General features: G+C 46.2%; 1 protein-coding gene across 4 annotated transcripts in view; it reads right to left on the minus strand.

The window, feature by feature from the left end:
- Window positions 1–12,271, minus strand: part of ABHD18 (abhydrolase domain containing 18) — an 80,386-nt gene extending 68,115 nt beyond the window's left edge. The window contains exons 1-2 of one of the 4 annotated variants that reach the window (XM_078775839.1): window positions 12,155–12,271; window positions 11,860–11,960 (exon numbers count right to left, since the gene is read on the minus strand). In XM_078775839.1, coding sequence (XP_078631965.1) covers window positions 11,860–11,960; window positions 12,155–12,235 — 182 coding nt within the window. In that variant the 5' untranslated portion in view covers window positions 12,236–12,271. The remainder of the gene's footprint in view (window positions 1–11,859; window positions 11,961–12,154) is intronic. The other 3 variants (XM_078775841.1, XM_078775840.1, XM_078775842.1) reach the window with 3 other exon arrangements.
- Window positions 12,272–25,075: the final 12,804 nt, after the last annotated feature.

The raw sequence follows: 25,075 nt of genomic DNA on the forward strand, positions 1-25,075 counted from the left end.
TTGAAACTTGCCAGGTATATTGCTGGGGACCCGAGGATGTGCCTTTTCAAGGTTTGAAATTAATCGGACAAGTAGTTACCGAGCTATGGCGATTTAGCCGTTTGCCGTTCGCTTTGGCGTTGCGAATGGACCAAACCATTTCATGTAAATAGAGGGGGGGGGGGGGGTTCTGTGGTCGTTGCGAATGGACCAAACCATTTCATGTAAATAGAGGGGGGGGGATTGTCACCGTACTCGCAAGCCGTTCGCCGTTCGCTTTGGCGTTGCGAATGGACCAAACCATTTCATGTAAATAGAGGGGGGGGATATAATTTTAGATATATATATAGTACGGGCATATATATAGTACGGGCATGCCCTAGTACAGTAAAACAGGTACAGTACTGTATAGTAAAGTAAAATTAAACAGTACACTGTTCACTGATTGAGAGGTAAATGCAGTATCGTATCTCTGTTTTTCATTATCGTCGTGATCGTAAAGTGCAACATGCCGAAATCACGTGCGATGGCATTCACAGATTTGCCGCCCTCACGGTCTTATTATTTTCTGCTTCTCCTCCAAATCAATGCTCTTGCGTTGTTTCTTGCTGCTGCTACCACTAGGGCTGGTTGTGCTGATTTGGGACCCATGATTAACTTTAGGGTGGATTGATTTTAATAAAATCCAATGAAAAGACAATGGAATAACGCTCACGATACGCGGGGGTAATTGAGACTGGATGCTAATGATGCTGCGGCGCTGCCGACGAGGCAAAACCAAGCATACACTGTTATACAGGTTGTACAGTTGCCAAAAAACATAAACCAGTAACATAGGCATTTCTTATATCTATCAAAACATATTATGGATATATAGTTACTGTACTGTATCATCATACGCCTGGCAGCACAATCTATTTTGTTTAAGAACACGTGATGCATGCGTGAGCGTGCCCGCTCTAAGGCCACTTACGTCTGCTACGTCCCGTTGTCTGAACGGGGTTTTTTTATCCCCATCATTTTCATATTATTTTTATGTGCCACGGACGTATAAGCGATCGGACGTTGTTCGGACGGACGTAAAGCGACGCATGACTGTAGTTTTTTCTAACATTCATTTTATTTGGTTTACAATTCCTTTTAAATAAATTTACTATTTGTTAAATTTGACTTTTCTTGTCCTGGTAAGATTCTTTGTTTTGTGGGTTCGGAATAACCACGCATGATCCTGATCAGATAAGACTTCAAAACCTTCCCGCGAGCGTGAAAAGCTAATCCGCCAAATTCGAAATATGCCTCGGAGTTGAATCTCGTTTCGATCATTCGTCCTCTTGGGGTGTTAACCCAGGGGACATGACAATACGAATCCATCATCCTACTATTCATTTGTAATTGGTCACTGGCTTTGACACCAATACAATTTTTATTATGGAACCTATAGGCATCAAAAAGCTACATATATCGAACAAAAGGTTTCAAATGGAGCACGTTGCTGCCATTACAGCATTTAAATTGCATCAGATGTGGCAATAAATGTGAATGGTTTCTCCCAGCTTGCTGGCTCGATGACAGAAGACGCCATTTCTATTTTTGCCTCCCCCCGGAACCTCCCCCCCCCTCCCCCCCCCCCTCCCCCCCCTCCCCCCTCTTCCCAGTTTAGAATCTCGTGCGGGCAATTTGCTGGTTAAAAAAAAGAATACAAGCTTTGTCGCTTCATTTTTTTGTGGGTATTGTTACATTCATGGGTTCCAAGAGGGAGGGAGGGAGGGGCTTAGTCATTTTACAATTGTGCTAAGAAAATAGCTTTCCTTTCCTGTATTAAAGTCAATGTTAAATAAGTAGACATTGTTCATACCACTGCTGAAGGGACAGTGTTGTCCAATTTAGTGATTAGTCGGATTAAGGATGTCTTGTCTCATGCTCCCACTCGTCTGAAACCACTTCGGGCCTGGGCTGGGTAAAGGTATCATGGTGGCGTGCACTCATCAGGCGTAAGGACCTAAGTGGCTCAGTAAGTGGTGACAACGGCGGCCGTGGCATCTGACCATTGGCTCACCATTAGACAGCAGTGGCCATGCCAGAAGGCGTGCATAACTAATAAAAGCCCAGGCAGTTCTGTTTGTGTGTGTGCGCGTGCGCAACGTCGCTGCTCACTTCAGCCGAGACGAGCAATTGGTGGAGGAAGAGGATGCCACGCTGTACTCCAAACTTTGGCCTGTCCAGTCAAGGACTCAATATCCTGCAAAACCCTATGTGGGTGCTAGGGGGTTTTCCTTTCTCCATTTATCAAATGTCGTGTTTGCTTATTTATTAATTATTGTGTTGTGAATGTTTTCTGTATTTGTCATCCTGAGGTTTGTTCAGTGAAATTGAATCCCCTACCTCTGAAGACCACATGTCTGCCTCACCTCACAACTTGATATATATATTGGGGCTCACAACTTGGGGCCAGAAAAAACATTTTGGTTCATGGGGCTTTCCTTGGCGGGGGATCTAAATTTATTAAGGGGATTGTCTTAATCTGATTCATTGATAATAACGACTGCGGACCAATGGAACTGCCAGCGGACCAATGGAACTGCCGGTCACATCATGCATGGATCCGCCTATTGGGGATTAACCCTAGCCCTGGCAGACCATGCACATGACATGCAACAGCCTCAAAAATTTCTCAGCCCAACAAATGTGAAAACAAGCACCTCACATGTGTGTATGTACAGTCACGTGAAAAAGTAAGTACACCCCATGTAAAGTTTTGACTTTTTCAACATATTTCAACATACAGCTATTTGATCTTCATTTCAACAATGTTAATAGATAAAGGTGATATAATACAACAAATATCATGAAACATTTACATTTTGTAGTCCATTGTATAATTTAAATAAACATAAATGCAAATTTCGCATGTGGAAAAACTAAGTACACCCCTACATTTATCACTACTTCAAATAAGTAAAATTAGAATCAGGTGCACCACCTCAGGTGCAAATGATTAGAACATCATTAGAGAGGATCTTGGAGGAACCTGTCTTATTTAAACCTCAGACATTTAGTTTGGTTTGCTCTTTGTTGCTGAAGTATGCGGCGTCACCATGCCTAGATCAAAAGAGCTCTCTGAGGCCTTCAGAAAGAAGGTTATAGATGCCGACGAGTCTGGGAAGGGATTTAAAAATATCTCCAAACAATTTGAAATCAATCATTCGACTGTCCGGAAGATCATCTACAAGTGGAGAGGAATTCATACAACTGTCAACTTGTTCAGGCCAGGCTGCCCCAGCAAGTTCAGCCCGAGAGCAGACCGCAAGATGCTGAAAGAAGTCTCTAAGAACCCCAGAATGTCATCACGGGACCTGCAGGTAGCTCTTGCCACTGTTGATGTCAAAGTGCACGAGTCTACCATTAGAAAGAGGCTGCACAAATTTGATCTACATGGGAGGTGTGCCAGGAGGAAACCTTTGCTGTTCAGAAAGAACTTCAGGGTAAGACTAAAGTTTGCCAATGAACATTGAACACCTAGGCAAAGACCAGCACTTCTGGAACAATGTGCTCTGGACAGATGAGTCAAAGATAGAGCTATTTGGCCACCGTACCAGAAGACATGTTTGGCGAAAACCAAAGACAGCATTTGACCACAAGAACCTGATACCAACTGTAAAGCATGGTGGTGGAAATATTATGGTTTGGGGCAGCTTTGCTGCATCAGGGCCTGGGCAGCTCACGATCATAGATTCCACTATGAATTCTTCATTGTACCAGAGGGTGCTTGAGGATAATGTGAGGCCATCTGTCGGAAAGTTGAAGCTCAACCGAAGGTGGACCTTGCAACATGACAATGACCCTAAAGCCTAAACATCCAGTAAATCCACCAAGGAATGGCTGAAAAGAAAGAAATGGAGGGTTCTGGAATGGCCAAGTCAAAGCCCGGATCTAAATCCCATCGAGATGTAGTGGGGGGATTTGAAATGAGCTGTCCATGCAAGAAACCCCTCAAACATCACTCAGCTGAAAGAATTCTGCATGGAGGAGTGGGCAAAAATTTCTCCCAGTCAATGTCAGAGACTGGTAGACAGTTATAAGAAACGCCTACATGAGGTTGTTTCTGCCAAAGGGGGCAATACCACCTCTTAGAGCCAAGGGTGTACTTACTTTTTCCACATGCGAAATTTGCATTGATGTTTATTTAAATTATACAATGGTCTCCAAAATGTAAATGTTTCATGATATTTGTTATATTATATCACCTTTATCTATCAACATTGTTGAAATGAAGATCAAATAGCTGTATGTTGAAATATGTTGAAAAAGTCAAAACTTTACATGGGGTGTACTTACTTTTTCACGTGACTGTATATAAACTCAACATCAAAAGAAACTTATCAAATCTTTAGAAGGACACTCATTGAAATCCTCCATGCAAAAATGAAAAATATTTGAACACAGAGGTAAGTACAGCTATCTTTACTAAACACATGTCAATAAACAAGAGGTTGCCTCAATCACAAAAAAGCAAAAAGCATGAACAGCACAAGGGGTGGTGCAACAAAAGTCACAGCACTGCAACACAAAGGCACGCACCTGAATACAGGCAAAACAAAATGGCACAGGAATGGACACAACACTCCTAACAGTCAAGGACAGAAAGACAGCAGTCCTCAATGCCTCAATCCTCAATGTCCTCAATGACAGCAGTGTGTGTCCTCCCTGGACTGTGATGCAGGCTGTACACCTCCAACGCATGCTCTGTACCAGGCGTCTGATGCGGTCCTGCGGACGTCTGTCCCACTCCTCCTGCAAGCCTTGAATGAGCTCAGGATGAGCCTGGAGAAATGGCAGCTGATGAGGTCTCAAAACTTCATTGACATAACACTGACTAGTGAGATTGCCTTCGATGATGACCAGAGGTGTCCTGAAACGGGTGGAAATGCCGGCCCATACCATTACACTGGGTCCTCCCCAACGATTGATCTGGTGAATACAGCATGATGCATACCTTTCCCCACCTCTGCGCCATAACCGTTGACGCCCATCAGCAGTATGGAGGCAAAATCTGGACTCATCGCTGAACAAGACTGCACTCCACTGTTGCTGTGTCCAGCGGCGATGCTGCAGACACCATCTTAGTCTGTTCCGCCGATGCACTGCGTTCAAAACTGGACCTCTGCAAGGACGTCTTGTCACCAGGCCCTGACTTCTCAAGCACCTCCGCACAGTAGAGATACTGATGCGGTTGTTGTGGTGACCTTTTGTCACTGCAGCTGTTTGCGTTGCAGGGCAGAAACAATCACGAAGATGCTGCAGCACAATCCAGCAGTCTTGGTTTGAGGTGGTTACCCGTGGTCTTCCTCTTCATCGACCATCATTCACAGTTCCAGTTTCACCGTAACGCCTGGCCAGGTTGAAAATTGCAGGCTGTGAGCAACCAAGACGTTGGGCAATTGCTCGCTGGCTTACACCAGCCTTAAGCATCCCAATTGCCCTTAAACGTTGTTCAGATGTCAGGTGTGGCATCTGAATTTTCTTGTTGTTTTCCCTGTCAGAAGCCTCTAGAGTGACTATAGACAGCAGCAAATGAATGTCTAACCACGAGAACTGAAGGATTTCATTATGAGGGTCATTATTTGAAGGGAAAGATCCCATACAGAACCACTCAAGCATGCCATTGTTGATCAACCAGGTGATTGAAGTGAAGTTCCCATTACATAATCAGCCATTACAATTGAAAAAACATGTTTGGAAAGCTGCACATTTCAAAAAATGAAAGTGATAAGTTTATTTTGATGTTCAGTATATATTGTTGTGGATATGAGGATTGTGTTTTTTTTGTTTTTTTATTGCTTTATTCTGGACCCTCCTGCCTCCAGTCTGTTGTATAAAGGTCAAAGGGCGTTCCCGTAGTTAATTCCATAAAGCATACACGAAGGACACCATATATCCCTGTTCAGTAGTTATATCCTTATTATGTGTATTAGTGTAAGGCTGTGTCTCCCATTAATTTAAATACTCCATTGCACCAAGTGAAATAAGAGTAGATCCCTTTTCATTCACATTCCCCTTCCAACAATTGCCAACTGTTCCCTCCGCGACTCCATTCGCCACGAGGTCGGCTTGGAGAAGAAGGGGGAGGAGCTGCCGACTCCTGGGCGTGCCCGCCCATCGTCATCAAGGGCGGAGCCAGAGGGCCGTGCCGACCAATCAGGGCCGAGGCAAGCTCACCGATGGGCGTGTCCTGGACACCAGCGGCTTGATCGCCTGAGGCGCTATATAGAGCGCGCGCGAAAGCAAGAGAGGAAGTTGTTGTTGGACTAAGCAAGAGAGGAAGTTGTTGGACTGGGTTGGACTAAGAAAGAGAGAGGAGAGAAGGGGCGAAGCGAAGCAAAGAGAGAAAGAGTCCTGGAGTTTGTGAGAGAGGGAGAGAAAACCCGTCACGCCAGACCCCCCACCAGCAGCGTTGGCTCCACCAAGCAGCTCCGACCAGTTACCCCGCGCACACAACAGGATCGGGGGGAAATCGGCGGCCGTCGAGGTCCAGCCCGACGTCCCGTGCGGGATCAAGCTCCAGCCAGCTCCGTGCCTTCCTCCCCCTCCAGCCACCCACCTCCTTCCAGCCAATCCACTCTGCAATTCCCCGTGTGAGTCCGTTTTATTTGTGCTGTCCTGGGTTAAGTAAGACTGCATAGATAAGCTAGCGATTTTCACTGTGTCTCTGATTTCTTCTGTAAATTATTTCATTATCCTTCCTTCTTCCTTGGTTTCTTTTGGTTGTAAATAGCAAATAAATTATATCCGTATTCCCTACTTCTGTCTTCTTCTTCTTCACATCCTTCGCTTTAGTCTTTTCCCCATTGAATACCTGTGGCGCGATTTTGGCCAACGTTCAGGAATCGGGTTAGTCGGGGTAACTGTTCGGGCGCGGCGGCCATCCGCTCGGCAAACAACATCCTAGCCGTGTCCGTAACAATATATGATATATATATATATATATATTGTAACGGATTTGGGAATTGTGTGTGTAATTTGAGGTAAAGCTTGTTGAAAATATCACCCTCCGTAGTGTAAAGAAAGGTCAAAGGTCGTCGGTAGTTAGGCCACCGCAACACGTAGCCAATCATAAATTCCCTCGGTAGTTATGTCCCTAATCTATGTAGTTGAAGTCTCTGTTTCCCATTAAATTGACACTTCATTGCACCGAATGAAATAAGGTAGATCCCTCTGACATGGTATCTTCAAAGTGCCAGCTTTCGCCACTTTGCTGCATTTTAACTCCCTTACGCCACTTTGCTGCATTTTGCCTCCCTTACGCCACTTTGCTGCATTTGACTCCATTAGCCACGTGGTTAAGCCTCGGAGAAGAAAGGCGTGTCTCCGCCCTCGTGATCGGAAGGAGGAGTGAGCGGCACCAATCCACCAACCAAGAACGAGGGGTTTGGCTTGAGAGGGCGGAGAGAGAACGCTTGGGGGAGGTTCGAAAAGGTTTGAGGGTGTGGCCTATAAAGACCGCCGCGGGACGCCTCGCAAAAGAGAGAGTTTGAACGAGAGGGCTGCGAAAACCAAGCTGGAGAGCGGGAGAGAAGGGAGAGAACCCCGAAAGAGCACGCGACGCAGCAGCAACAGCAGCTTGAAGCAGGGGAGGTCGAACCGCAGCGGTGTGAACCAGTGCAGCTTTGGGAACCGCGGCAGCGGACGCGACCGCAGCGTGGGCGTCTGACGACGGTGCCGAGGTGACCGCAAAGGAACGGCAGCCGGCCCGACCGTGCTCCAGCCCGAGCTGAACCTTCTCCCTCCAGCCAATCCACCCTGCAATTCCCCATTCGTGTGAGTCTGTCTTTGTTTGTTTTGTCCTTGGGTTTCTAAGCAAGACTGTTTAGAGGTAAGCTAAATATTGCACTGTGTGTCCTGCTTTTTCCATTTCCCTGTATATAACCTTGACTGCTCTTTTTGCTTAGTTGTGTGTAAATAATAAATCCTGTTATTCCTCCGTTCTTTTCCTTCTTTCTTCTTCATTCTCGTTCGGTCACTTTAGTGGTTTCAATATTGAGTGTACGTGGCGCGATTCAGCCAACGTTCAGGATCGGGTTTAGTGAAGGCTAATGACTCGAACTTCGGGTTGCTAAAAACCGTTCGGCAACTAGACCATCTAAAACCGGGGTTCGAGTGGTACTTGCCTCCCTGTTCTGCGGAGGTATGGATAAAGGTATTCGGGATAAACCCTGGACCCATAACCCTGATCCGTTCCATCCCGTGGGATAGCGTTACAAGTGCCAGGAGCGGAGACGGTCAGCTTAACAAGACAAGGGACTAACCACCCCTTGTTAGCGGGAAGAGCCGTACTCCGTATCCGTAATAATATATCTATATATATAAAGTAGAGTTGGCCTCTGTGTCTGTATCCTGATGTATCTACGATCTCTAAGATCTCGAGAACCCGTGGACGGATTTGCGAGCGGAAAGTACTGTTCGACTCGGGATGGTCCCAGGAATGTCACGGAGACATAAACATTTTAAAAATTTCGGGTTTTAAAATTAGCGTATTATTAGCACTAGCAGAAGAGAGAGGGATTCGAAGGGAGGGAGCGCAGCGCTTCTAGCGCTTCTGACTACAGCACACCTTAAAATTAAAAAAACTTCGGGTTTTAAAATTAGTGTGTTACGCGTAATTAGCGCTAGCAGAAGAGGGAGGGAATCTAAGGGAGGGAGCGCAGTGCTCCCTCCAGCGCTTCTGTTAGCGTAATTAGCGTATTTCGGAACGTTAATTTTTCAACTTCATTATTCGGAATCAGTACGTCCCAGAGAACCTTCGTAACGTTAATTTTTCAACTTCATCCGATTGACATGGGACCACGGCATGTGACAAAGAGTGAAACATACAGGCTACATTTATTTGACGACAATGAGTTCCGACTTCCGACCTCGGTGGGATGACAGCTGAGTCAACCCCCTGGTGTGAAGGGGGAGGAGTGAGGGGAGGGGGAAGAGAAGGGGAGGGGGAGAGAAGGGGAGGGGAACGAGGGGGAAGGGGATGGGAGGGGGGAGGGGGAGGGGGAAGGGGGAGGGGGAGGGGGCAGGGGGAGGGGAGGGGGGGAGGGGAAAGGGGGGGAGGGGGAGGGGAGGGGCCCTTCTTCCCCTGGGCACCCCCGCACCCTTCCCTCCCCCCTTCCCTCCCCCCTCCCCCCCTTTCCCCCCTCCCCCCCATTCCCCTCCCCTCCTCTTCCCCCTCCCCTCTCCTCCCCCGCTTCCCTCCCCTCCCCCCTCCCCCTCGTTCCCTCCCCCTCCTCTTCCCCCTCCCCTCCTCCTCCCACTCCCGTGCAAAGCCGGGTACCTCTGCTAGTATATATATATACACAAAGAATTAAGTTAAGCACCCCCCCCCCCCCCCGTTTTTTTACAACCTCGCACATTACAAGTTTGTTGTCGTCAAAAACAGTGTAATATACCCATGATATTGCTATATTTTCTGGAGAAGTGATTATTATGGTCACATAAAAACATAACAATCATGCCGTTTTCAATATTTTATTCTGATAATTTAAGGTGAAATTTTTTGGGAATTTAGCATATTTTCACCTCAATTTAAGTATGGAGCTATAGGTCCATCACGGACAGTGTGGATGACGTTTATGTTTTCTAACGTACAGTCATTGTTCTGAGAGACCTCTAGCGATCTTTGCGTCAATCCCATCTTCATGGATGACAACGCCAGGCCTCACCGTGCGAGACGCGTCCGAGCCTTGCTGGAGCAAGGTGCTGTGACAACCATCCCCTGGCTGCGTACAGTCCTGACCTGAACCCCCTCGAGCACGTTTGGGACATGTTTGGGACGACAAATTGCGAAGATGGTCCCTCCAATAGCCAATCTGGATGAATTGGAACGTGCATTACATCGGGAATGGAACAACCTGCCACAGCAACGCATACGACGGCTTACAGGGTCTATGAGACGTAGGGTTGAGTCAGTGATCCGATCACGTGGGTCCTACACACGTTATTGACGCAAAGATCGCTAGAGGTCTTCTCAGAACAATGACTGTACGTTAGAAAACCTAAACGTCATCCACACTGTCCGTGATGGACCTATAGCTCCATACTTAAATTGAGGTGAAAATATGCCTAAAATTCCCAAAAAATTTCACCTTAAATTATTCAGAATAAAATATTGAAAACGGCATGATTGTTATGTTTTTATGTGACCATAATATCACTTCTCCAGAAAATATAGCAATATCATGGGTATATTACACTGTTTTGACGACAACAAACTTGTAATGTGCGAGGTTGTAAAAAAACGGGGGGGGGTGCTTAACTTAATTCTTTGTGTATATATATATATATATATATATATATATATATATATATATATATATATATATATATATATATATATATATATATGTTGTGGATATGAGATTGTTGTTTTTTTTTATTGTTGTGTAATGAATTGTTGTAAAATGTCACCCTCCTTCCTGCATTTGTTGTTGTATAAAGGTCAAAGGGTGTTCCCATAGTTAATTCCATAAAACATACACGAAGGATACCATATATCCCGGTTCGGTAGTTATATCCTTATTATGTGTATTAGTGTAAGGCCGTGTCTTCCATTAATTTAAATACTCCATTGCACCAAGTGAAATAAGAGTAGATTCCCTTCTTCCCCTTCCAACAATTGCCAACTGTTCCCTCCGCGACTCATTCGCCACAAGGTCGGCTCGGAGAAGAAGGGGAGGAGCCGCCGAATCCTGGGCGTGCCGCCATCGTCATCAAGGGCGGAGCCAGAGGGCCGTGCCGACCAATCAGGGCCGAGCGAGCTCACCAATGGGCGTGTTCTAGAGGCCGGCGGCTTGATTGCCCGCGGGTTATAAAGAGCGCCCGCGGAAGCCGTAAAGAAGATGTGCGCACGAGGGCGAAGCAAGAGAGGAAACGTCCTGAGAGAGATACGTCCTAAGATATACGTCCAAAGAGATACATGCAGAGATACGTGCGACGATCAAGTGCAAGCGAGTCAGAGCGGCGAAGTGCAAAGTGCCAAGTAGGGCAAGTGCCGAGTGCGCAGTGCCCAAGTGCAAGAGAGTTCTAAGGAGCAGCTTTGAAGAGCGCACGGTGCACCGGAGGGGCTTCGCTGTGCAGATTGGAACCGCGGCTGTTTTGGCGATCCCAGCTCGGGTATTGACGGCGGCTATTCGCTTCCGGCCCGACCGATCCCCGCTGACCTTCCTCCCCTGCCAAGCCATTCCTCCTTCCGATCCTTCCTGCCTGCAAATTCCCAATTCGTGTGAGTCCATCTTTCGTTTGTTCTGTCCAGGGTTCTAAGTAAGACTGCCATAGATAAGCTAAGTTTCACTGTGTCCGCTTCTTCTCTTCTGTTTTTATTTTATTATCCTTCCTTCTCCTTGGTTTCTTTGATTGTATAAATAGTAGGAATAAATTTAGTAACATTTCCAACCTTTTTGCTTTGTTCTTCTTCTTCACATCCTTCGCTTAGTCTTTTCCCCATTGAATATCTGTGGCACGATTCGGCCAACGTTCAGGAATCGGTTAGTCGGGGTAACTGTTCGGGCGCGGCAGCCATCTGCTCGGCAAACAACATCCTCGCCGCGGTCCCGTAACAATGTATATATAATATATATATATATATATATATATATATATATATATATATATATATATATATATATATATATATATAATAATACACCAAGAATACCTTGAACCTGCCGTGCAATCTACGTACATTAGTCTGCCATTCATAAGGAAAGATAAAGGTAAAATTTGAATCACTCATATCATGAAGGGTAGGAGGGGTGGGGGACATTGCAAAGAAAAAAGCAACAGTTACATCACAAAACTTATTGCCCTCCTCTCCCCCTCCCATCCCGAGCTACTCACCTGGCTGTGACAGATTCTGGAGGCATAAGTCCAGGCAGGTAATGTACAATTGGTGAGATAAAGTGTCCCTCCAAAATTTTGACATCAGACTGGTCCACTACCTGGTCAAATACATTATTCTTTAAGATTGTTTAACGTTCAAACTAAAGTAGTCTGCACAATCAATCTTATTCTCCCAAACTTCCCTTTTTTAAAATTCTTTCAGTCCCAACCAGTTTCTGTGAACATAATAAGTATATTTCTGGTAATGTGACAATATTAACCACAGGTGATGCAGATCCTCTCGAGACCTCACCTTGTCCAGCGTTACGGGGTAGTCGGGAGGAACAAGACTGCGACAGATTTCTCGATTTCCTATCAGCTTACGAAATTCCATAATCCTACAAAAAGAAGAGAGAGTATTGTAAAACCATTTTCAATGCTTTATCATTATATGGAATGCTGTAAAGAGTATAATCTGTCTCGATATTAGACAAATTTTATACTCCGGTTCCACCTTCGTTGAGTCAATATTAGTTACATGAATAGGCCTCCATATTAAAATTTCAGTAAATATAATTCAATAAGTGTATACAGCTCATTGAAGTCCGACAGGATGGTACAGAAGTAGCGATCATAACTTTGATCTGTTAAATATCTACGAGAAGAACCCACTCCATATAGGAGCAGGCGGGAGGGGGGAGGGTGGGGGAGGTGATGTTATTATACTTATCCAAACAATTCAAAACACCTCACTGCACTAGAAAACGTGGGGACTGCAATAATGTACTGTAAAGGGTGGGGACATGTAATACCCACTCCCACCTGGAGGCCGTGCCACACGATACACATCTGCAAAGAGGATCTATTTCAAAGATAAAAACACCCATGTACAGTACATTAATTGGGGTTATGCGAATCCTATGTAGCAAGTCTGGATGTAATTGGCCCAGAACTGTAGGAGTAGCGCAACAAACAAACAAACACCGGTCGGTCTGTGAATCATAGTAAGGATTTGTGTGTGTATAGATATTATAATATATAAACATATATTTATATCTATAAAAGGCAAAAATCTATGTCTGTCTGTCTCTATCTCATAAATTCTCGATGTAAATGTGTCACATGTAGCGCCACCGAGTTGTGGTGGCAGAGGGTATTATAATTCCCACCTTTTACCTGGACAACACTGGGGTCAAAGCACTCTTCACACGGAAAGGCTCCGCCAATATACAATATCATGGTGAAAATACACCATCTTAAAAGAAACAACATTGACGTTTCGGGCATAACCCTGTGAAAAACAATGAGGAACCAAAACATCTGATGCAATACAGTCAACCCTCGTTAATCCGGACTTCTTTGTTCCCAGCACAATGTCGGATTAGCGAGATTGTCGGATAAACAATTTTGCAGATTAGAGGGATAAAATGAATGGCGAAAATCTGTTCCTGAATGTTTTGGTCAGATAGCGAGACTTCCAGATTAAACGGGGTCAGATTAACGAGGGTTGACTGTAAAGATATATATATATCTATATATACAGGGTGATTGAAAAGTAACTCCCTATTTTAAAATATTTAGAAATTATTTATTTATTGTAATATTTTTCTCAAATTTTTAGTGTTTGTTCCTTAATATATGAGAATTTAATCTGTGTTGGTTTTTTTTCAGATTATTTTTTGTTTGAAATTCGGAAGCCCTACAAACATGGCTGGACGTCTTACCCTGCAGGAGCGTGCCCGAAGCTAGCGGCACGTTACGAAGTTTGGAAATCCGTTGTTCAAGTGCAAAGATGGTGGAGGACCATTAAAGGAGCACATGCTCAAGTTGAGGCAAAGACGATCAAGAATTGTCATGCAAAACTCGGCTACAGGATCTGTATCTGATACTCCAAGAAGCGGTCGCCGTTCCAAGTCCAGTGACCCGGAGACAGTGCAAGCAGTTCAAGAAATGTTTACACATAGCCCAAGAAAGTCAATTCGACAAGCAGCAAGGGAAAGTGGGCTCTCCTTTCACACAGTACAAACTGTGCTCAAAAAGGAGCTTAAATGGCATGCTTGGAAGCCGCACTACTGTCAAGCACTCTCTGCTGAAGACTGCGACATTCGCATGGAGTTTGGGGAGGTGATGCTGGCTTGGTATGAAGATTGGTCTGATCTCTTTAAAAAATATCCTCTGGTCTGATGAAGCGGTATGTCACATCGGTGGGTTTGTGAACCGTCACAACTGCTATTACTGGGCAGGAGAAGATCCTCGTGTTATTTCTGAAAAAACGCAATATCGGCCCAAGGTAACGGTGTGGTGTGGAATGACTTCGGAAAGGATTGTAGGTCCCTTCATTCTTCGCGATACCATGAATGCCAAAAGGTACCTCACCATGCTGCAAGACGAAATCTGGCCAATTATCAGTGCTTCGGAGAATGTTGAAGATTTGATTTTCATGCAAGATGGCGCTCCTCCACATTTTGCTATTGTTGTTCGTGAATGGCTGAATGCCCACTTCCCTGGGAGATGGATGGGTCGTCGTGGTCCGTATGAGTGGCCAGCCAGGAGCCCTGACTTAACATCATGTGACTTTTTTCTTTGGGGTTGGGTAAAAGAGCAAGTCTACTGTACCAAACCAACGACTTTGGAAGAACTTGAAGGGCGAATACGAGAAGTTATGTCTTCCATCCCACAAGAGTTCCTGGTGAAATCAGTTGACGCGGTTCCCGGGCGGCTTGAGAAGCTGGTGGCGAATTCTGGTGCCCATATCGAATTTTAAATAAAACTTCATGCTATACGCTTTCTTCTTATATCCATTTCTTGTAAAAATTGTAGTTAAGAAATAAATTATAAGTATTTTAAAATAGGGAGTTACTTTTCAATCACTCAATCAAATTCATATATATATATATATATATATATAAAATCGGGAGATTAAATCAGACGCGGACGTAGCTTCAGGACGTCGATCTTTCATTTTCGACAAGCTTTCGACCAACAAAGGTCTTCTTCTTAGTCGTCCCCAAGTTCAATGGGGAACTAAGAAGAAGACCTTTGTTGGTCGAAAGCTTGTCGAAAATTAAAGATCTACGTCCGCGTCTGATTTAATCTCCCGATTATTTATTTAATGCAAATGAGACGCCCTGCTCGTACTGTCGAGTTTCTACTATTTCTCACAGTTATATATATATATGGGGTGTACTTACTGGTCACGTGACTGTATGCATGTATGTATATATATAGGGCCTATTTTCCTGGCTTTACACAACGCAGAATTAACACTGGAAAGGGCCTATTCTCACACACACTAAGAAATAACTATACTACAAATGAGGCTACATGTTGCTTGTGTGACTATGGGGGACAGACTTTAACCTTTATTGAACTCACTGTGCAAACCTCAAAACCGTAGCTATATATATATATATATATATATATATATATATATATATATATATATATATATATATATATATATATATATATATATATATATATATATATATATATATATATATATATATATATATATATATATATATGTATGTATATATATATGTATATATGTATGTATGTATATATATATGTATATATGTATGTATGTATATATATATGTATATATGTATGTATATATATATATATGTATATATATATGTATATATATATATATGTATATATGTATGTATGTATATATATATGTATATATGTATGTATGTATATATATATGTATATATGTATGTATATATATATATATGTATATATATATGTATGTATATATGTATGTATATATATATATATATGTATATATATACATATATATATATATATGTATATATATACATATATATATATATATATATATGTATATATATACATATATATACATACATATATACATATATATATATATACATACATATATATATATATACATACATATATACATATATATATATATACATACATATATACATATATATATATATACATACATATATACATATATATATATATACATACATATATACATATATATATATATACATACATATATACATATATATATATATATACATACATATATACATATATATATATATACATACATATATACATATATATATATATACATACATATATACATTTATATATATATATATATATATATACATATATACATATATACATACATATATACATATATTTACATATATACATATATATATTGTTACAGACACGACTTTGATGTTAAGGTGTGGGCCGAACGGAATGGCCGTCGTGTCCGCACAAATTACCCGATTGTACTCGAACGTTGACGAAGCCGCGCCACGCTGGCTCAATAAGAAAAAGAAGACACCGGCTGGGTTATAAAATGACGACACCAGGATACGGTTCTCAAGACCTCCGAGGAGATTATATTCGTTACGGAAGGTCAGATTACAGGGACGAGAGGTACAACATAGAAAGACAAGCACTTAGACACAAGCTTATCTTAACCCGGACAGACGACAGGTAAACGGGACAAGGCTGACTCACACGGGGGTTGATGAAAAGGACAGCGGGTATCGATGGCTCAAGGTGCACTCTTGGCTCAAGGACAGGGTCGACCCGGTCCGGTCCAGAGATGCGGAAGGTTGCACAGCGCTCGAGGTGGTAACGTTCTTTCACAGGCGGGTTCTCTTCCTCTCAGCGGTCGTAGGCAACGTTCTTTCTCCAGCTGGGGGCGCATCTGACGTCACATCCGGCGCGTGGCCGCGTATATCCGGCGGGGGAGTGACACGCCCTCGGCTCGTTAGCTCCGCCTCGTGAATCGGCACGTTGCTTCTCATTGGGTGCGTGCGGGGGGTTTACCAGGCTCCGCCCTTGACGAGGAGCTTGACAAGGAGCCCCTTCGTGGTAACCCCGTGGAGCGCATGGTCTGGAGCGCATCGTCTGGAGCGCATTTGTCGATGGCGGCGAACCGAGCCGGTGGGAGGACGCACACTCCCCCCCGCGCAGCGCCGTGCCCCTCTGTTGTTGTAGACGGGGAAGAAGATGGGAGGAGGTATGGGAAAGGTCCCAAAACTCACTACTGATGCCATATAATCACATTCTGGTGCAACGAAGAGTCATAATTAATGGAAACGAGGCCTTAACTGACATAGACTAAGAATAACTAGGAAGATGTCCGAAAGTTGTCTACGTGTGGTGCGGTGGACCTGGGCACGACATTTAATGGGGGAATAAGGGGAAGGTCGGCTCTACTGATTGTTATTTACATGCAATGGGGACTAGGGAATGGGGGATTGGGGAAAGTTGGGGAGTATTGGAGAAAATAGGGGAATATTTACAAGCGGATTATGGAGGCCAAATTCCATATTCGCAACATTGCACCCTTCTCTACCCTCGGGGCGTCCGACCCGATAAATTTTTACCTACTTTAGTGTGGCACGCAATGTAGTTCCCTCTACTATTAACTCTACCCTGAGTGCGGACAGTTTTACAGATATTCACAAATGAGTAAATATTTCCCCCTGCGACGTTGCACCCTTCTCCTCACAGAAACACACCCACAGGATAACCGAATCCGGAAAGAATTCGCAAACTACACATACAGCCGGTAGGGAGCATTATTTACAAGATTACGCTGATATCTACACTACGATCCAGGACCTGTCTTTGGAGGAACACATGCAGATGTTATGCATAGAGAGAGCGCGCTTGCCAGCATCGATACACCAACCCACGAGTGCTCTGTGGCCGACGGCCTTTAATAACGTGCAGAGCACCCTTCCCGAGCATCAAAAGCACCACCCCACCACAATCGGTGCAGTCACCATTGTTCATTGGAATAAAAATAAATTCGACAACCCCTAACCCTGCAGGTGTCTCTTGCTCTTCTTGTGGTGCACTTGGTGTTAACTAAAAGTGGTTCACCTGTATGGCATAGGTGCCACGTTGACCCATAGGTCCATCCCCGGGTGGTGCTTGGCCGCAAACGAACTGCGGTCCATTGTGGGTGGCCACAAACATTGCGGTCCATATGGTGTATCGATCCCGGCAGCAAACAGCGAAAGTGCAGGCCCACAACTGCGCAGCCAGCACCTCTCTCTCCTCTCTCTCTACCCAAAGCCAGATCCTCGGAGGTGGGAGACAAAAGAAGCAGACAAGTGAGTAAGGTGGTAAGGGCGCAAAAGTGCACGCAATGTAAGGTGATGCACACTGGGGGCACATGGGAACCAGGTGAGACAGGTACGTTCCTATCGTACGCCCCCCCCCCCACCAGGTAACCTACATGGGCCCCTCCCTTACCCCTTACTGTATCCACAAAACACAACACTACCCATAAACATCTACTTACAAATCAACAAACATCCCTACTGTCTTCCCCGTTCCTCCCATATACCAATTCGTCTTCTCTCCCCTCCTAACCAATCAAATTTGCCATTTTCAACTCTCCTCAAAATTTGCCATCTCCAACTAACATCATAATTTGCCATTACCAATTCATCATCAGTCCCTCCTAGGAGGGAGAGATGGAATCACCCCAATGTCTCATCCACGTCGTGATGCGTCTCACAAATCCACACAGCGATTCATCTCCTGCAACAAAACAAAGAAAACACAGGTGTGGAGTCATCATCATCACCACAGGTAAGTGGCTGCGTATGGTGCGACAGGTTCTTCAATCCTAACTATTTCCTAAATGACTTTAACAACTTTACACTACCCGGGGTCTTTCTCCGGCCAAACCATTGGCCCTCTTACACTATGGGTTCTAAAAACCAATTCCCATTGGCCAAACTGTGGTGCTTTTCAATTTGGGGTCTCACTCCCCCGATTCATCTCCGGTGCCCTCGTACAATTTCTGGGCTGCGACGTGTACCTCTCCCAGTGGGTCTACCCACCTGCACACCTCCACCACTGCAGTTGCCTCCGAGCTTACCTGCTCCTTACCCTAACCTAACTACCTGGGGAAGGCCCTCTGGCTCTCTCCCCACTCGGTGCCTCTCTGGCACTGGGCTACCCGGGTCCGTCCTCCGGATCCTCGGGCCCCATCCACAACTCTACCGGCTCCCAGAGCCCACCTGCGGCCTCACCTGGCCGACATCCTCACAGTGGTGAGTGCCCAACCAACTACACACACTAACAGGCTACACGCCCAGCCATTTCCACAACACTAATGCACCCATCCACAATACCATTCTGCAACCGCACCACAAATGCCAATATCCAACCACAATTTACCTGCACCCTCTACCTAACACTTACACTACCCGCCCCGGGTACTCGTGAAAGGGGGTCCACTCTTCCCCCATCCACACCTTCGCACCATGCACACCACTCCGTACCACTTACTCCAACTCTCTCCACACACCTGTACCTGCACACCTGTGCTCTCACACCTGGTGCCACCTGCACCCTTCTCTCCCCAAGCGCATTCGCGCTGATCCACAACACTCATTACTCACACACTGCTCCACACACCTGTCCAGTTGCCAGTTGCACACCTGTGCAATCACACCTGTCCAGTTGCACACCTGTGCAATCACACCTGTTCCATCCTCACACACACGGCATCATCTCATCTAACTACTCCCCTCTGAAACTTGCGCTTCCCAGTCGTCCCTTTAAACTATTGCGCTCCCACGTCATTATCAACCACACTAAACTACCTGCGTCCCCACTACAGGTATCAGTCACTAACTAATCTTAACGTTACCTAATGTCATCTTCGCTAGATCCCTATCAATATCCTAACCCACCCGGGCTAGTGTTCACTGCCATACACCCCATAAGCTATTGCTCCTTTGCCCCACGCATCTGTGAGGGATGGTGGATTTGCCATCCCACCACATCGGGGGTCTCTCACTATCAATTTTGTTCGTCCAAATCCAACAATCAAAAATTTTCCATTTACTGCCAATTCTATTCACTTTTCTAAATTTTGTATCAAATCACTACTATCACTATCACCATCACCCGTCTACTTATTACATCCTCTCGGTGCGCCAATTCACATCTACAGCCCGGCTTCGTACAGTCGAGCAATGAATGCGGGTTCTTTTGTGTCCGCGGCTGGATACGTCCCGCATTCGGGGCAGGGACGGAGGCTTACCCGGGCCGAGATCCCATGCACCACCTCGGCGTGAAGCCATCCAATGTCCCGATCTCGACCTGCCGGCACGTCTCAATAGAAAGTGGTCGCCATGACGACCCTTCCTATCGGGCTGCCCGCTCCGCCTAGTGGAGCCCGGACGCGGCCGCTCCACGCGAGGCCCAGCGTGGATCGCGCACGGCGGTCCTTTCGAACCCGCCGTGGCTCGGATCTCCGCTGGTTCTCGCGGCACGCGAAGCCCGGCACGCACCGAGGGCCCGATCCGGCTAAAAGTCGACCTAACCTTTAACCCGGTTATCGTCGACGCCTCACCTGCAGGCTTACATGCATACGCTACCCCTTTCGTGCTCATACATGCAGCCGTTCCCATTCTCCTCGTACCTTTCCTTACACACCCCGGTACACTCACTCCGCCCATCGACTTGGTCACACACCTGACCACCGAACACCTTGGCACACATTCGTCGCTCGCACACCTCACCAATACACCTCTTCGCGCCCCTTTCTCGGTCACCTCCTTTGTGACAATCACAGGTGTGCTCTCACCCGCACACCCAACCACGTGTCTCACTACCAATTCCAGCGTGCATTCCCACTCACGCTCTACCATTCCAGGTGTGCATCCTTCCATCCCAGGTGTACATCCTCGCTCACCTGTCACAACCAACTCATGCTCCTTGTCACTCTCACTACTCTCACTACTCTCACCTCCACTCGTGACAACGCACTCACCCTTACTCTTGACAGCACACTCTTTCTCCATGCACCTGTCCGTCACACACCTTTCTCGCGCACACTCTCCCGTTACACCCTCTGTAACACTCACCACAGGTGGACACTCTTCCTTACTTCTGACAGCGCACTCTTTCCTCATGCACCTGTCCGTCACACACCTTTCTCGCGCACACTCTCCCGTCACACCCTCTGTAACACTCACCACACCACGCTTCCATGTGCTCCCTCGCACACGCGCTACGACCGACTCACTCTCGCCAGCACCCTCACTACTCCTTGGCGTGCACTTTTTCCTCACACACCACAGAGTCGGACTTTCTCGCACACCTCCTTTTTCGCACACCAGACCTGTCGCACACTTCACCAACGGCCTCTCGCGAACACCCGGGTCCATCTCGACCCCCAAGCTTCTTAAATCCCTGGCGCATCATACGCACGACCATATTGGTCACCACTTACACCGGGTCCTCTTCCTCTTCGCTTCTCCTCCATCACCTGCGAATCCCTCATCCGGTTAATGAGCACATCACGATCCAAACACAGACTTTGGACCAATTCTTTTATCTCCTCTTTTATCTCTTTGTTATCCCCTCTCCGTCGCTTCTTAATTTCGCTCACCCCCTCTTCCACTTCTTTCTGTGTCGCTTTCAACCCTCCTAATACCGCAGTGTTCCTTTGAACCTGCTCCACTAACTCCGTCTGTCCCACCGTCAGCTGCTCCACCTCCTGCGTCAGGTCCTCTATGCCCCCTTGTAACTTTACAGTCCCCTTTCTCACCTCCTTCTCCATGTGCTCCTCACAGTGCCTCACCTCCTCGCGCACTCCTCCGACCTCCTCACTCACTCCTCCTCTGATCTCCTCTCCCTCCCTCTACCCCATTTTTCACTCCCTCTATCTGATTCTCCTGGGCAGCCATTCTATTTTCTACCCCCATTAACCCATTTTTCACCTCCTTTATCCCGTTGTCTAACCCCTCTCCGGTACCCCCTCGCTTCGTCCCTCATTACCCCCATCTGGTTTCCCATTACCCCCAATCGCTCACTCCGAGCCCTCGCTTTCGTCCCTCATTACCCCCATTTCGTTTCCCATTACCCCCATTTGGTTATTCATTACCCCCCATTTTTGCTTCTAGCCTCTCCATAAGGGCCCCCATTTGCAACATAAAAAAGGTTCGGATCCACCAGGGGCGCTGCCACGGTCGCGGGCGCGGTGACCAGCGAGGCGCCATTTTGCGCTCCCGCAATGTCGGGCACAACGACGCTATTTTGTGCGTCTGCTACCCTCGCTGCTTCGCTCTCCTCCCGTCCCTCATGGCCCTCAATTTGGTCCTGGACCGACCCTGCTTCACTCTCCCCTACCGGACCCCAGCCGTCTTGATCCGCCATAGCGCGACTTTCAAAATTCGAGTTTCGTAACACCAATCCAAATTTTGCTGTTATAATTTCGTCGAGCGCAGTAACCGTGGGACCGCGCTCCGGATCGATTTGGTCGAGCGCCGTACGCGCTCCGGCTCGATTTTCCCTCCCAAAATTTGGGCCTAACTAATTTAGTCCCGGGTCCGAATCTCACTCCTCGACACCAATTGTTACCGTACTAACACAATTGGTGTCCAAAATTTGGGCTAAATAAATTTAGTCCCAGGTTCGAATCCAACTCCTGACAACCAATTGTTACCGTACTAACACAATTGGTGTCCAAAATTTGGGCTAAATAAATTTAGTCCCAGGTTTGAATCCAACTCCTGACAACCAATTGTTACAGACACGACTTTGATGTTAAGGTGGGCCGAGCGGAATGGCCGTCGTGTCCGCACAAATTACCCGATTGTACTCGAACGTTGACGAAGCCGCGCCACGCTGGCTCAATAAGAAAAAGAAGACACCCGGCTGGGTTATAAAATGACGACACCAGGGATACGGTTCTCAAGACCTCCGGAGGAGATTATATTCGTTACGGAAGGTCAGATTACAGGGACGAGAGGTACAACATAGAAAGACAAGCACTTAGACACAAGCTTATCTTAACCCCGGACAGACGACAGGTAAACGGGACAAGGCTGACTCACACGGGGGTTGATGAAAAGGACAGCGGGTATCGATGGCTCAAGGTGCACTCTTGGCTCAAGGACAGGGTCGACCCGGTCCGGTCCAGAGATGCGGAAGGTTGCACAGCGCTCGAGGTGGTAACGTTCTTTCACAGGCGGGTTCTCTTCCTCTCAGCGGTCGTAGGCAACGTTCTTTCTCCAGCTGGGGGCGCATCTGACGTCACATCCGGCGCGTGGCCGCGTATATCCGGCGGGGAGTGACACGCCCTCGGCTCGTTAGCTCCGCCTCGTGGAATCGGCACGTTGCTTCTCATTGGGTGCGTGCGGGGGGTTTTACCAGGCTCCGCCCTTGACGAGGAGCTGACAAGGAGCCCCTTCGTGGTAACCCCGTGGAGCGCATGGTCTGGAGCGCATCGTCTGGAGCGCATTGTCGATGGCGGCGAACCGAGCCGGTGGGAGGACGCACACTCCCCCCCGCGCAGCGCCGTGCCCCTCTGTTGTTGTAGACGGGGAAGAAGATGGGAGGAGGTATGGGAAAGGTCCTAAACTCACTACTGATGCCATATAATCACATTCTGGTGCAACGAAGAGTCATAATTAATGGAAACGAGGCCTTAACTGACATAGACTAAGAATAACTAGGAAGATGTCCGAAAGTTGTCTACGTGTGGTGCGGTGGACCTGGGCACGACATTTAATGGGGGAATAAGGGGAAGGTCGGCTCTACTGATTGTTATTTACATGCAATGGGACTAGGGAATGGGGGATTGGGGAAAGTTACTTCCTTGTCCAGTTGTAGGAGTGCAGATTCTGACAAGTTGGGTAACAACTCTATAACTTCGTTGTCGATGTTCCTAGCATGATAAGGTTCAGAGAAGTAGTGTTTAAGTGAGGCTCTGATATCTTTTTGATCATGCATTATCCTTCCTTCCTTTGTTCTTACTGAAGTTATCTGCTGACTTCTCTTTGTTTGAGCTTCCAATCCAAAAAAGAACTTAGAAGAGGTATTCAGGTGACACAAGTTCTCCATTCGGAGACGAATCAGCGCTCCTCTGGCTTCCTTTGCACAAAGCCCAGCAAGAAGAGCTTTTTTCTTTGCAAGCAAAAGGTTGGTTCTTTCATCACTGGGGCCCGAGAGGTTGGACTGCAAGGATAATATTTCGTTGGAAACCAAGGATTGGAGGGCAGAGTCATATTTGGTATGGTAAGCTCCAAATTGTTGGCAAAAAAGATCTTATCTGCACTTTGGCATTTGTCCCACCATTGTCCAAGGCGGGGGAAGGAAGGTTTACTTTGGAGCAGGGCTTTCCAGAACACACGAAAGGCATCAACAAACAGTTGGTCGTCCAAAAGGCTTGCATTGAAGGTCCAGTGGGCAGCACCACGATTCCGAACTGGTGGGTGAATACGAAGTGCGACCATGTGATGGTCTGAGAAGCCACTTGGGACAATGTCCATATTGCTCACAACGTTCAAAAAACCACTATTGATGTAAAAACGGTCCAATCTTACAAGTGATTGGTGGGCGTTTGAACACCGACACCACGTGTATGGGCGGACAGAAAGATTGCGGATTCTCCACACATCGACAAGGGAATACTTAGACAAAGCTCTCAACAAAGGCACCGTGCTTGCTGGGTGAGGTTCCTCTCCATTACGATCAATGGCGGAGTCTGTCGTACAGTTGAAATCTCCACCCAAGCAGACAAGTCCATTAAAATCAATGTGTGCAAGAGAAGTTTCCAAGTTCGTGTGAAAGGCAAGTCTCTCCGTGCTATCACTCGGCGTGTAGACGTTCAGTACAGTGTGTTTAACACCAGTGTGTGTAAAGGGGAGTGAAATCAAATACCCTTTGATAATCTCATTAAAAACAACACTAGGACTGCAAAAGGAAGGTTGTATATAAACAGCTACCCCAGCCCTAGGGTGTTCCAGACTACTAAAAAACCATTTTCCTTTCATTATCCTTTGCCATTCACTTGCACAAGAGGAGCTGCATCTTGTTTCTTGTAAAAGCAAAACATCAATGTGATTTGCCCCAACAAACTGCTTAACTTCGGCTTTACGGATGGAAGAGCGTCCCCCATTAATGTTTAAACTCGCTATAGAGAAAGCCATCGAGTTTGGTGTGTCAGAAGCTCGGCCTGTTTACGTCTGCAGCTCCTTCTTTGCTTTCAGGATGCATTTCCGGAGGCGATACACTTGTGAATCGGTCACGCCAAGCTGTCCGGCTTTGAGGAGCAATCGCTTTGCAGAGATTATAAAGCTGGACAGGTCAGGGAAAAAGTCTTTAATTTTAACATGTTTCTTGCGATAGGTGTCATGGAGAAACTTTATGATATCGGCAGGTGGAACACTGGGAAACCTCTCCG

The sequence above is a fragment of the Myxine glutinosa genome, chromosome 4, assembly GCF_964187855.1.
Source record: "Myxine glutinosa chromosome 4, kmMyxGlut1.1, whole genome shotgun sequence".
NCBI lineage: Eukaryota > Metazoa > Chordata > Myxini > Myxiniformes > Myxinidae > Myxine > Myxine glutinosa.